This window comes from Lipotes vexillifer, unplaced genomic scaffold (genome assembly GCF_000442215.2).
Source record: "Lipotes vexillifer unplaced genomic scaffold, Lipotes_vexillifer_v1.1 scaffold2641, whole genome shotgun sequence".
Lineage (NCBI taxonomy): Eukaryota > Metazoa > Chordata > Mammalia > Artiodactyla > Lipotidae > Lipotes > Lipotes vexillifer.
The window spans coordinates 134,994-148,734 of record NW_006780363.1 but is presented as its reverse complement, the minus strand read 5'-3'; the positions used below and the strand labels follow the sequence as shown (position 1 = coordinate 148,734).

General features: G+C 47.4%; 1 protein-coding gene across 1 annotated transcript in view; it reads right to left on the bottom strand.

The window, feature by feature from the left end:
• Positions 1 to 3,462: 3,462 nt before the first annotated feature.
• FRMPD2 (FERM and PDZ domain containing 2) overlaps positions 3,463 to 13,741 on the bottom strand; it is a 31,736-nt gene continuing 21,457 nt past the window's right edge. Inside the window, exons 6-8 of the mRNA XM_007453440.1 lie at positions 13,071 to 13,169; positions 9,398 to 9,741; positions 3,463 to 3,730 (exon numbers count right to left, since the gene is read on the bottom strand). Of these exons, the coding sequence (XP_007453502.1) occupies positions 3,682 to 3,730; positions 9,398 to 9,741; positions 13,071 to 13,169 (492 nt within the window). The 3' untranslated portion in view covers positions 3,463 to 3,681. The remainder of the gene's footprint in view (positions 3,731 to 9,397; positions 9,742 to 13,070; positions 13,170 to 13,741) is intronic.

Here is a 13,741-nt window from a genome sequence, read left to right as displayed (position 1 = left end):
TTTGGCCAGCAGCCTTCCCTAAACAGAACAGTTCAGTTGCCTTCTTAATCCCACTGGACAGCAGGGGTTGTTTTAGCCTCATAAGAGAGAAAGAGTAGGACTCATGACACGTGATGGAAAGACATGTGTGTTACACAAGTCTACGTGGACAGGCACATTCTAGGGGAAATGTAAAAATGCACCAAAAGTAGAATCAGATAGCAGCAGTGTGAATCTGCCCCTGCTAGCTGTATGATCTTGGACAAATTAAATAAACCTTCCAAGCCCCGTTTATAGAAGAGGAATAAGAATACTGCTCAAAGTTGAAATGAGGATTAAATTAAATCATTTATAGAAACTACCTATATGCTATTACTGTCTCAATATCTAAAAGGACCAAGTAAAGTAATTTGTTATACAGTTTCAAAGGATGCATGACTCCATCCATAAGCAAAGTCCTCTTATACCCTCCAAAACTTCTCCATACTTCCAGGATGAAAGAGAGAATATATACAACAGAGGCCCTTAACTTTGGGGGATTTGTTCTCCTAGAGAACTTGGAGAATGTTGAGCTGCTTTCTCCAAAAGAAGCAGCAAGTCAACATTCTAACTGTAGAGCTCCCCAGGTGCCTTGAAGCACATCTGTGGTCAGCTCCATGGAGCCCAGTCTGAGAACTCACACCTTGAGCACCCACACGTGTAGGCCCGCCTTCTGTCAGCAGGGAAGGTAAGTGACTGTGACAGGACACAGCCTAACTACATCCCAAGCCGTCATCCATAGCTGAGGGCTATTCCATCCACCCTGGATCCTGACACCTTTGCCATAAACCAGGACTTCTCCTCATCCACCCCACACCCCATGTTAGGGCACCAGTCCTCTGTCTACATGGGGAAAAAAGTGACGGCATTGAATGCGTTAATAAGGTTGCATCATCTCACTGCAGTAATTTCCTCCTTTATGATTAAAAGTAGCTAACACTTTTTGAGTTGTTACTACATGCCACACAGTGTGCTAAACATGTGAGCCGCGTTGTCATCTAACCCTCCCAGGAACAGCATGAGATGGATTTCTTTATCTCCACTTGGCAGTCAGTTAGCTGAGTCTTAGATGGTTTAAAAGTCACTTGCTGCTGGTCATTTAGCTAGTGAGTGGCGAAGTCTGGCTTGGAGCCCTGCTCTCACTACTCTGCTCTCTGCCGCCTCCCCCCATGGCACTGCAGATCTCCTGGGACATTTCATAAGTACTAACACTTATAGGCCTTAATTACTGCCCTGTGGATCCCCAAAGCTTTGCTTACCCTATCTTCTTTTAGCTTCCCAGCCCTGAGGAGCTCCCTCTGGGAAGGTTGCCCTCCACATATAAGCTGCTCCCTGCTCACTGCACACTTTTGTGAATCTGTAATGCATCATTCCCAAAGTTGTCAGAGTGTCTGACTTCCCCATAAATGGCATACAGGGTCTTCAAAGCCTCCATGTCATCTCCTCTATCAACGTGTTGCTTCCTATTTCAGATAAGAACCAGCTCTTTCGTCATATTTGAATTTCAAATATCCACCCACCTTATCAGCTTGCCTGCCTCTGTGCTTTAAGAGTCCGGTTCAATCATTTGTGATGAAAATGTAGCTGGGACACAATGAAATGAAAGTGAACGAGAGTGTTTCAATTATACCTAAACCTTCACAGCCAGTGCCTTGGTAAGTTTCGATGTGTCTTGAAAATGTATTTATCTGAAAGTTTCTTGAACACTGAGCATTTTTCAAATATTGGAACTATCTATGTTGTAGGCACTTTAACAGAATGCTGGGTGGTTTACCAACTGGTCAAGAGTTTAACCCTCTCTACTTGAAGTTTGACGGTTTTTATTACACTTATTCCTCCCACGTCTTCATCACTCTGATCTGACTCCAGCCCGGTCACCCAGTCCCAGCTTCTGGCAGCACCTTGTGTCAACAGTTTGAGTTTCTTGATCAAGAAAGAGCTCACTGTGTTGAGGCACAGGGGCTGTTGAGAAGGGCCACATTACATGATACCAAGATTCTTCTCTGCAATACATTTAGCCCAAGGGCGGTCAGGAGCAGACAAAGTAGGAATCAGAACTTTACCAGCAACCCACCAAAAGAGAGAGGCCCGAGGAGAGATGGTGGGCCCAGCCACATGCAGGAGGCCGCAGAGGAGAGCACTGAGCAGGGGGTCCATGGAGTGGGAGACCTGGGGTTGAACTCTGACTGTCACTTACTATATGACCCTAGGAAAGTCCTAAATATGTCATCTGTAAAATGGGAATGACAATAACCCTATCTCATAGGGTCGTTGCCATGGAACATGTACCATGATAAGTGCCATGATGAGGTATGACCCAAAGAGGGAATGCAAGGGGAACATGGTGATGCGCATAGACCATCACCCAGCCAAAGTGGAGACACTGAGCCCCACTAGAAGAACTCAGTCCAGCCTCATTCCACCCAGACAGAGTGATACCCACCTGAGGGTGCCAAGATCTGGGTCCTCAGCCTCCTCAAGTTCTTTCCACTCGCTGTCACTCTCATGGCACTCTTCTGGAGGCAAAGACTCTGAGAAAGTACCCCAAGAACAGAACTGCGGTAAAGGAATGGTCCCTGAATCTGCCTTCAAACATTCTCCACAGGGTAGCTGGTCTTCCAATGTAGAGCTGATAGTAGGATATGCTTCATCCTCCAAGGTGAGAGAAGGGGCTTCAGGTAGATGGCACATGTCACCTTCATCATCATCACTGTACAATTCAGGACTAGAAAACAGAAACCCACGTGTCTTCCAGTATTGATCAGAAATTCCTCTCCCCACCTTCCCTTGCTTTCAGGATGCTCATCATGACACATCACAGGCAAGCCAGCCAGGCTTGAAACAGTTCTTGCCAGAGACTGCTCTGGGGTCAGGAGATGAACAGTGAATACGGCATGGCCCTTGACCTGGAGGAGCCCCTGATTTAATGGGAAGAGCGAGCAGCGAACAAATGTTATAATCAGGTAGTAAGTGCTATGGTAGAGGCAGCACAGAGCCTTATGGGAGCAGGGGGAGCTCCTTACCGAGTCCAGAAGACAATGCGGGAACTTGCCAGAGGACATGGATCAAAAGCAGAGCTATGACCCAGTTTTAGTACTGACGCTTCCTATGGGAAGACAGTCAGACCTCAGGCAAGTTTATTAACTTCTCTAGAACCTCAGTTTTTTCATCTGAAAAATGGGAATGTTAAGAAACTTATAGGAGCATTGGGATGCTTACATTAAATAATTCTGTTACAGCCACCCATGGCTCCTGGTACAGGGTAAGTTCTCAGTAAATGGAAGATGTCATGATTACTACTATGATTACGTTTGCTATTTCGACAGAGGAATTAGATGGAAAGGGCCAAAGCAAGAGGCTGGGAACAACTCAAGCAGGTGACCTTCAAAGCACTTTGCCCAAATATCAGGTCCTTTTCAGAGCACTGAAACAGTGTCTATTTGAAGAGGCAGCCAGCTGGAGTGACATTTACTCCCTGTGTGACATAGGAAGCAGATGAACGGTGAAGCTCATTGGTTGGCAAGGAAGACGCAGAAGCAACAGGGAAAGAATAAGCCTTCCAGGGGCTGCCGAAAGTCACTACACACGTTTTTGATTAGAAAGAGCAGTCCATGAAGATGACAGAGCATTGGGCACGGTGCTTCCAACATGCAGACAGGGTACTCAGAAAATATCTGTCGAGAGTCTGGTTAGAGAAGATGAGTAGGAGAATCTAAAAGAAATGCACATAGGTTGAGCTTTGTACCAAATACATGGATCCTTGTTTATCAGCCTCCTTCCCCGTCCCCAAATCAATAGGTTGGCTTTGTCAGTGCCCCTGCCCTCCCTTTCTCTTTCCTGCAATACATCTTTCCCTTAAAATCAGTGCTGGCACCTCCTTATAGCTACAAGCCCCCAAACACCCATGTAGCTGGCCCTCCTCCCCAGTAGGGCTGGAGTGTTGGTTCCAACCTGAGTTTGCTGTCAAAGAGACATCATTTCTGCTCAAGAGAGATACAGAGTTCATGTAAATGGGCATTTCCTGTAAATATACACACACATGTGTTTAAAAAGAAGAACATATGCATAAGGACTAAAGAGGAACATTCACTTTAAGAAAACAATCTCTTAAAATCGCTAATCTCTTTAAGGAAAAATTGATTTAACACCTTAAAGTATTTGACCAAATTGTGAAGAAAGTGTGTTTTCTTATAAACATAGGGAGGGAATACCATGGAAGTTTTGTCAAAGGACAGGAAATCCAGCTGGTGCCCAGGCCCACCCTGCCGCTGCTCCCCTGCCCCCCAGCAGCAACCATCTCCTTCCCTCGCTGCGGAGAAGCAGGTGGCAACACTGCAGCGCCTGGCTGTCCACGCCTCACCTCCCACTTCCGTGCTCTTCCAACCTTTGTAATAAGCTCCTTGCTCTCCAGGTTGGATTTGGGGCTCCAGCTACTAGCCCTGCCCGGAAAGAGAGACAGGGAGGCCATCAGCCTGAGAGGCAAGAGGCAAGGCCATTGGGTGTCCAGAGGGGGCTCAGTGGTCTCCAGGGTGGCATCTTGGCCATTATCTCAGGGAGAATAACTGCCCTTCCATCCACCCTTCCACCCAGGCCACCAGGCTGCTCTTGGAGCTCTGACCTGGAGTTTGCTTGTGGGCATGGAGAAAAGGATGTGAGGCAAGAAGAGGTCCAGAAAGGCCCGAGACAGCCCACCAGGCAGAGCCTATTTCACGGAAGGGGTGAGACTTGGAGATTTGGAGAATGTGATAAGATGTTTTGGCATGTGGACACGCCAGGTAGAGAGTGAGAGTCCTTCCCCCAGGGCTCAAGGCCAGCTCAGGACCTGGGGATAAGGCAGCAGGGCTCCATCTAGAACCTGAAGGGATCAGAGTGTTCCGAGCTCTCTGTTTACCCCCGGGTACATTTTATGACCTCGGCTCCTCCCTGCCCTCATTCTCTCCCTCCCAAGCTGTCTGACAAAAGGAGCCTCCTGTAGACAGATGGTACTTAGAGGAGAATCTGGAGACCCCACCTGGGTCTCCTCAGGTGTGCCCAGCTGCCTCCTCCACACAAGCTGGCAGGGCCCTGGCACTAGGCCTGCCACCAGATCCTGCAATTCTTCAGCGACTGCTTTTAAGGAAAGGAATCCCGGTTCAGCTCTGAGGTCAGCGAAATCATCGTGAAGCCTCTGCTTGCTACAGGGTATTTACTGAGAGTGGAAGACCCCATGCCCAATGTCCCAGGAGAGCTGTTCCTTAGAAACTTGAGCCACCAAAATCACATTCACCTTTCAGGAAGACAAGTCAAATGAGTAGACGGCATTTCAGGCCTGAAATACCGGGTATTGTAATTGCCCTATTTACTGCGGGTAAGCTCACAACAAGGTCGGGTTTTGTGTCTCTTCGTGTGAGGCTCAGCCTTCCCCAGCTCTCCAGCACCAGGCCCGCCCCACATCCCCGTTAGCCTGGTGAGTGCCACTGGGACTTCCTGCCGGTGCCAAGTTTAACATCTGGGGGGTTGTGTTTGCAGTGTTTCTAAGACGTCAAGTAGAGATGTTCAGTGGATCGCTGGGGGTGAAGTTCAGTTGATAATCCTGAGCTGGAGTTCAGTATTTAGGAGTCGTGAGAGTGGGCGTGTATGGGGGTGTCCCCAGGGAGCCTGTCAGCTTGCGGAGAGAACCCTACTGCAGGCAGCGCCCAGCCCCAGGCTGCCACGGGCTCTGCTCTGCTGGGTTAGACCACTGCCGCTCCTGGCCAGGCATTTGCCCCACTCACTCCTCTCGGTCACACTTTGGCTGCAGAGCAGGCCTTCACAGGGGTCCCCTGTGTCCTTCCGTTTGACCGACAGCCCTGCTCACCTAGCAGCTCATTCAACCCTCGGCCAGCTACTCTGAGGTCACACCTGGTATGGCAGCTGCAGTTAAGTTAGACCCTTAATCTCCTAAGTATCCTTTGCTATTCCAGGAACACTGCCCTCCCCAGAACATATACAGTAACTTTAGGTTCATTTCAAGGACTTGGTTTCATTTTGCATTCTTAAATAACCATGAAGACTTATATCCTCACTTTCTCTAAATGATACTTGCTGAAAATAGATGCATTTTAATTACAGGAATATAAGTATATATGCTAGGGGAGAGAGACAGAGACAGAGATAAAGGAAGGAAGGAAGGGAAGGGAAGAGAAATAAACCTTAAACACTCTGCAACAACCAACTTCTCACTCAATGAGTTTAAGCCCTGAACTGAACGTGAGTGGGAAACTTGAATCTGCCATCCCTTCATTCCTATGAGGCTAGCATTTAAAGAGAAGCATTTTGCAGTCAGCGTGGCCCATAAATGCAAGTTACAAGACTTCATCTGAGGCTCAACCAAAGAAAAAGTAATCTCCTCCCACACCAAGGGAGAAAAACATCACATCTCCCAAAGTGATGTTCAGGGTAATGTGACTTGATATGATTTTACCTTATGCCCTACTTTAGAAACTAACCTTGCGTAAGATGCAACTCCAGCCAAGTACCAAGTCCTCTCTCTGGAAGATACACAGTTCCAGTGTTCCTCCATGAAAATGTACTGTACTGCTTTATTACATGTTTTACAAAGATCTACTACCGTATGGTAGTAGTATGTGTACAGTGTGGTAAAAGAAGAGAACAGGGAAACAAGAGTAAAACTTCTCCATGAACACTCTGGGTTTGCTGGGGTGCTGGCAGCCACTAGACTAGGAAGTAACCACCTGGTAGATGGTAAGATCTGGCAGTTTGCTGGGAATTTTAACTGATTGGGACTTGTTTTTAGCTGAAAAAGGCTCAGGAAAGGGAAGGAAAACCGACTTGAGTTCCTGCTGCATGCCAGGCTCTGGACTAGTGCTCTGCGTGTGTTATTTCTTTTGAAGGGCACAGCACCCTGTGGAGTTGCCAGGGTCTTCATTTACATTTGAGAAGCCTCAAGCTCAGGAAAGGCAACTCTCCAGACACAATAGTAAGTGGTAGAGCTGAAACCAGGGCTATATGATCAAGAAGTCAGTACTCTTTTTGATCTAAACTGCAGAAAGAAAACTTCACTCAGGGATGCCAGAAGCAAGAGGCAGTTACCTGGGGCAGCCACCTCAGAACTGAGCTGTGGATATTCAAAGGAGAACCACAAAGAACCACAAACCCACTTTGGAATCCTAATTCTGACCCTACCCAGGAGCTGGTGGAACTGTGTCCAGGGATTGCTGAGCCTGTGCCATGCTTTTCCTCCTGTAGGGGGCAGTCACTAACTATGTGTGCTTTAAGTGCAAGCTAAGGTCCCATCGGAGGAGCAGCTAATATGGTTTGAGTCCTTCCTCTGTAGAGAAAGGAAGGTTCCTGAATGGAAAAGAGAAAACGCAGTACAAGTGAAACACAGTAAAAGGAAATGTGAAGAGGCAGAGCGCTGCCATCACCAGGGCTGTGGGAGGTAAGTACAAGGGGGAGGAGTTGGTGATGGAGCGAGTCAGGGCAGAGAATAGCAAGGCTGCCCCCCTGTAACTCCATGGACCACATGGCCTGGGTAGCAAGCATGGGGCAACAACCAAGACGGAATGATGATCTGGGGCTTCACCAGAATGTTCTGAAGAAGCCCTTAGTATAATTCTAGGAAGGGGCAGCCCCCTGTAAGGATGGCAGATTTTGGGCATCTGGTATACCCTTGCAAGTAGGCATGCTAAGCCAAATTTAATTTGATTCAGAAATATGAAATGATGTGATGTTTCTTATTTTTTTAAAAAAGAAGGGACGAAAACAGGAGGAAAACATATCAGGATTTATGAGTAGAAGATAGAGAAAGGCAATTTTCACGTCAGTATAAGGAAGAACTTCCTGATCAACAGCTACACGATGATAAAATGGGCCACCTCAAGAGGCAGCAACTTCGGCCTCCCTGGAGATATTCAAGTAAAAGCAGGCCCCCTACTTCAGGGATGTCACAGAGCAGATTCCAGCATGGGATATGAAGTTAGATGAGACCATTTTTATACGGAACAACCCTGAATTTCTGTGAGTCCATGAATGAGACAGTGACAACATACAGTAATAATTAGTTTAAATACTATTATTAATAAGTAATAATTATATTATATTAAAGGCACATGGCAAGTCAAACTCCAGGCTTATACATAATCCTAGAGTCACTTTATAATCCAGCCCATCACCCCAAACTGTCTATCAGTAAAACCTTTAAAAATCCAAAAGAGTGGCCCCATGTCTACAGGGAAGTGTACCACTCCTTTTATATTTCCTACAAGATCATACGAATAGTTGTCCTTGGATAAATCTCTGTAGGTTATTTCCTTTATCATTAGATCAAGTATATCAATTACTGCCTAGAATGCAAATGTAAGGAACTATACATACACTCGTGCTTATGCATTTTCAAACAATGAAAATGAATACCACTAATGAACGTGCTTGCCCACCTTGTTCTACTCCGCAGAGTAGTTGGATTTTGTTTAGTTGGCACAATACAGTATACTTTAAAAATTGTATCTGGATGCTTCTAGGAAACATATGCCTGGCTCCTGTCTGTCACGGATCTCACCTTTCCTAATTGCATTACCCCGGCCGCTTCATAGTTCATGTCACCTGCTAGTCCCTATAGATTTGCCCTTGTCAGTCTTCTAGGATGACCAACAATTAAGAGCTATTTAATATCAGTGGGTTTATACAGTGTCAAACACAAACCATTGTTCCTCGTTATTTGTCTGCTTTGTACCCATGCATCTAGTTAGCACACTCCTAGGAGCAATGTCTCGCCCTCTCTCAGTATTTGTACCCCTCTCTCTGCTCCTAACAGGTTTCTAAGTACCCTGGCTATGTGTAAAAATACTCATCAAACTGAGCGAAAGAGTTTGTTTTCCATCAGAACAGGACTGAGAAGTGGAAATACTCAGGGGTGGATGAGCACAAAAAGCAGACTATGTTAAAAAAAAAAACAAATGGCTATTAAAATGAACGTTTCAGTCCGGTCTTAAAGACGTAGATTTGTTTTTTTTTCTTAAGCTGGTGTTGATTATAAAGCATTATATTTGCAATAGAAATGATGTACACAAGGGAACCTCTCTCTTACCATGGTGCTTCAAGAGGCCATGAGGGATGCAGGACAAAGGTCTGTGTGTGGGGAAGAAACCCCAAGGCCTGCCATCTGTAGCCTCCAAGGGTACTGGGGGACCTCTGGGTGGGGTTTGCTTTCCCAAAAGCTCACAAGTTGTGGTTACAGCAGCTCCAGATTGCATGCTTCTCTTGTTTCTTCCTCCCCTACAATGCCCAGAACAGTCCTGGCCCAGCAAGCATCTGAGCATAGTTATTAATTGCTTGATTGTAATTTCTAGCAATGACATGCATACAATTTATAATATGTCTGCAAAGGGGTGATCCTTACCTTTCAAGTCTCCTGATATCACAAACTGAATAGCAGTTTTGCCTCATATCGTTTTCCAAAGAGGTAGCCAATGTTGATGCATCCATTTCTTGGTGAAGTCTGAATAAATGAGGGTAGGAATCCCGAGGACGAGTCGAGGAAGTGGCCCAGCGTCTCTCTGTGTCTTGGTCCCATTGTGCCTCTCTGGTGGCCTGTTGGAAAGACTCTCGCCTGAGACCCAGGCCTTCCCCTGCATCTGCGGAGGCACTGTCCCTCTGGCTGTCCTCTTGATCTAGGCTGGGGCTCTGCTCTCTGTCAGTGCCTGTTGCCCTGGTGAATTCTTTGTCTGCTGAGAGCACAGGTGTCTATTGAAAGAAATGCTAAGGATTACTGGATCCACGGTGCACACTGAGCAAAATCAAAATATTGCTTTGGTACCAAAGTTGGTACCAATCCACCCCTTTTCTCTGTTCTTCAAATGAGCATCTGTACTCACTATTTCTGTATCCCCTCCTTCTCGTTTGTACCCACTCCAACCAGGCTTCTGTCTCCATCATTCCACTGAAGGAGCTCTGATTAGGATCTCTAGTGACCTACATCTTTCTAAAACCAAAGGATAATTCTCTGTCCTCATCTCACTCTAACTCTCAGCAACATTCAGCATAACTGGTCCCTCCTCCTTCTTGAGAATGTCCCTTACGAATTTACTCTACTTAAACGTTGAGTTTACCCTGAACTCTGCCTTTACCTGGACCACTTCCCAGGCCCCTTCTCAGTCTCATGTGCTGTCTCATTTCTTTGGACCAGACCGCTCAGTGTTGGGGTGTCACATGGCTCACTTCTCAGCCCTCTTCTTGACTTTTTCTGTACTCCTTCCCGTGGTGATCTCATCCAATTTATGGCTTTCAGTGGCATTATTTGCTGACAATTCCAAGTTCGCTTTTTCCAGCCCCGACCTCACACCAGTTCTCCACTAACAGCTACCTAACAGACATCTCCATCGAATGCTCCACAAACATTTAAGTTTACACGCTATCAAGAGCTACTTTTTCTCCCCCACGTACTTTAAACTTCTCCCTCCAAGCACATCCTATCATGGTAAGTGGTGCCACCATTCATCCAAGTTGATCAAGCCAAACTCTACTCTCTGTCCTCACACCCATATCTAATCCAAAAGTCATCCCATGGGCTCTACCTCCCAGTCACATCCCAAATCGGACCACTTACCAGCTATTTGGCTACAACCTGAGTCTAAGCCACAATATCTCACCTGAATTGCTGCCAACTTACCTGCTCCACTCCATCTCCACCAGCAACCTAAGTGACCTCTCTAAAGTACAGACCAGATGAGGCCATATTCCTGCTTCACCCTTCACCCTCCCACCCCTCCCAGCCCAGTGGCTTCCTGTTGCAGCCAGGATGGAATCAGCACATTACCAAGACCTACAAGGTCACACATGGTGCAGTCCCTGACTCCCTCTACAACTGCTCCCATTCCACACTCCCCTTCATTAGCTACTGTCCAGGCACAACCGTTATCTTTGTGTCCTTCAAACCTCCAGGTCATTCCTGTCTCAGAGCCTTTGCACTTGCTATTCCTTCTGCCTGGAATGACCTTATTCCAGATGTTTGTACAGCCGCCTCCTTCTCATAACTACTTTATTCTAGTTCTGAACTAAATACTCTCTTCCTTGGTCTTCAATCTGACCTCTGGAGCCACGTGAATGAATGAAAATTCTTCTTGCACTTGGTCCTCAGGTATGAGGAGAGAGGAAGCATGCCCACCATTCCTCACCCCAAGCCCTTCCCACTAGATGCATCTGGGCTCTCCTTGGGGGAGCTTTTCTCCAGGACAGAAGCACAACTCTTCCCCTGGCATTACCAGATATCTCACAAAAACACTGGGTACCAGCCCCTTGGCCTGATCTTTGTGTGTATGAAGCTTGACCCTCCCCTGCCCTGTTCATTTGCTTAACACAATTGCTGTCATCTACCTTCTTTTCCAGACTGGCAACTGGAAACTTTCAGATTTCCTTCCCATAGCTCTTTTCTCACCAGAGTTGGTATCAAATGACCTCTTGGAGTCCAAGCATCAAGAGGATCTGGGTCACCAAGTCCCTGTGCTGTGTCTAGTGACTCTCACCCTCAGTGATGATAAGTGATTGATTTTATCCACATCTTATCCACGTCTCAGATGAGGAATCATGAGACCTAGAGAAGTCAGGCAAGTGCCCAAGGTCCTTGCAGCAAACAGAGCAGGTGCAGGTGATTCCAGGGTGCTCACACAGATCCCCCTCCACAACTGAGGCCATCAGCCCCCAGGTGCCAGGACTGCTGGCTGCTGGCAGCTTACAGCTATCCCCTCCACAGGAATTGTGCTCAGCTCAAGGGAACTGCCTCGGCCAAAGTTAGGCCCCCTCCCTTGGGGCAGCTCTTACTCCAGCACTGGTTGATGCAGAGAGCAAAGGTACAGGCTCTTTTGTCCCAATTCGGGACAGCTCTGTGGGGCCATCCCAGCTTCAGAGCTCCCTGTGAGGTCAGCTGAGGCCCCTGTTGCAGCTGCAACACATTTACTTCCCCTTCTGCCCAGCTGTGCTCTCACCCTCACAAGGGTGTCCCCAAGAGCCGTCCCCATAAACTTCCTGCACTCCAATCTCTACCGCAGAGTCTGTGCCCAAGGACTCAACAGGTGGTATTGTGATGGTTAACGTTATGTGTCAACTTGGCTAGGCCACAGTACCCAGATATTTGGTCAAACACGAATCTAGATGTTTCTATAAAGGTATTTTTTAGATGAGAGTAGCATGTAAATCAGTAGACTTTGAGTGAAGCAAATCACCTTCTATAATGTTGGTGAGCTTCGTTCAATCAGTTGAAGGCCTTAAGAGAAAAAAGACTGAGCTCCCCAAGAAAGAATGAAGCCTGCCTCCAGACTGCCTTAGGACTCACCCTGCAACATCAACTCCCTACTGGGTTTCCAGCCAGCCAGGCTGCTCTGCAGAATTTAGACTAGCCAGGCACCATGATCATGTGAGCCAATTCCTTAAAATCTCTGTCTCTGTCTCTGTCTCTGTCTCTCTCTCTCTCTCTCTCTCTCACACACACACACACACACACACACACACACACACACACACACACACATCCTATTGGTTCTATTTCTCTGGAGGACCTAATACAGGCATCAATGTAAGGATTCTGAACTGTCCTATTCCAATGCTTCCCTTCTTTGCACTAGACCATACATGCCTAATTCATGTTTTAGAAGGGTGGACATATATTCTTCTTTTTTTTCTCTCCATTTCATTCCTCAGAATGGAAATTCTTACCTTCCCTTCATTTGGTTTTCCATCTACTCCCGTTGCTCCTGGTTTCCCCTCTCTGGTGCTTGGACTGCCAGAGAACCTAGTTCTAGAAGTTTCACAGCCAAGATCTAAACATGTAACCATCTACAGGAAGAGCCAAATACTGGGAGAGGCAGAAGCAGGGAGAGGAAGGGGAAGGCAGAGGTAGGACCTCATGAACTTGTCACAGACTAATTGAGGTTTGGGGGCCAGCTACTCTCCTGCCCCAAGGAAAGTAGACGGCATTGAACACTACAAAAGCAAAGTTGGGCTTCTCAGGACCCACCAGACAAGAAAAGGAGTGCCTGAACCTGAGGCATGTGGAGAGAGCAGAGGGCACTGCCCCTTACCTGCCAGCCCTGATCCATCTCAGGCAGCACACCTGGCAGGGGTCGGCAAAGCAGGAGCGTGACTTCCTGTGAGGCTCCTCGCAGTAAATGCAGCACCTCCTATCAGAAACCAAAATCTATGGTTAGTTGTAGGGCTGTGGAGTGTCCTCCTCTGTGCTCTCCACTATCTCCTGGGCCCCTCTCTCCCACCTTGATCTGTTTCTTGGCTCCAGAGAACTTTGGAGGACACCGCTCACTTCCCAAAATGCATGGATCCAAGGCCAGTGGCCTGTGGTTCCCACAAAGATGATGCACCGATACTGAGCTAGAAGTGGCCAAGGTCTGCTTCGAGCCTTTTGATGGCAGCATCTGCCAATACTGATGCCTTTTCTTCAGCGAGAGAGTGAATCAAGCAAATGACTGGTACCATCTCAACCTCCTTTCCCTCTCTACCCACCCCCACCTCAGGGGCCACCGGTCACGTAGATGCCACCACCCCAATCTCTAAAGCCTGACCCTCAGCCCTGAGCTTCTGCCCAGGGTCAGCTCGGGCCCTCGGAACCTCTCACCTGTGAAACTGCAGTGACTTCCTCTCTGCTCCTGGCCTCCTCCACTGTCACCCACGTCCCTTCCTCCACATCACTAACATGCAGTCATTCCCAAATACAGATATAACCAGGTTCTTCTCCTGC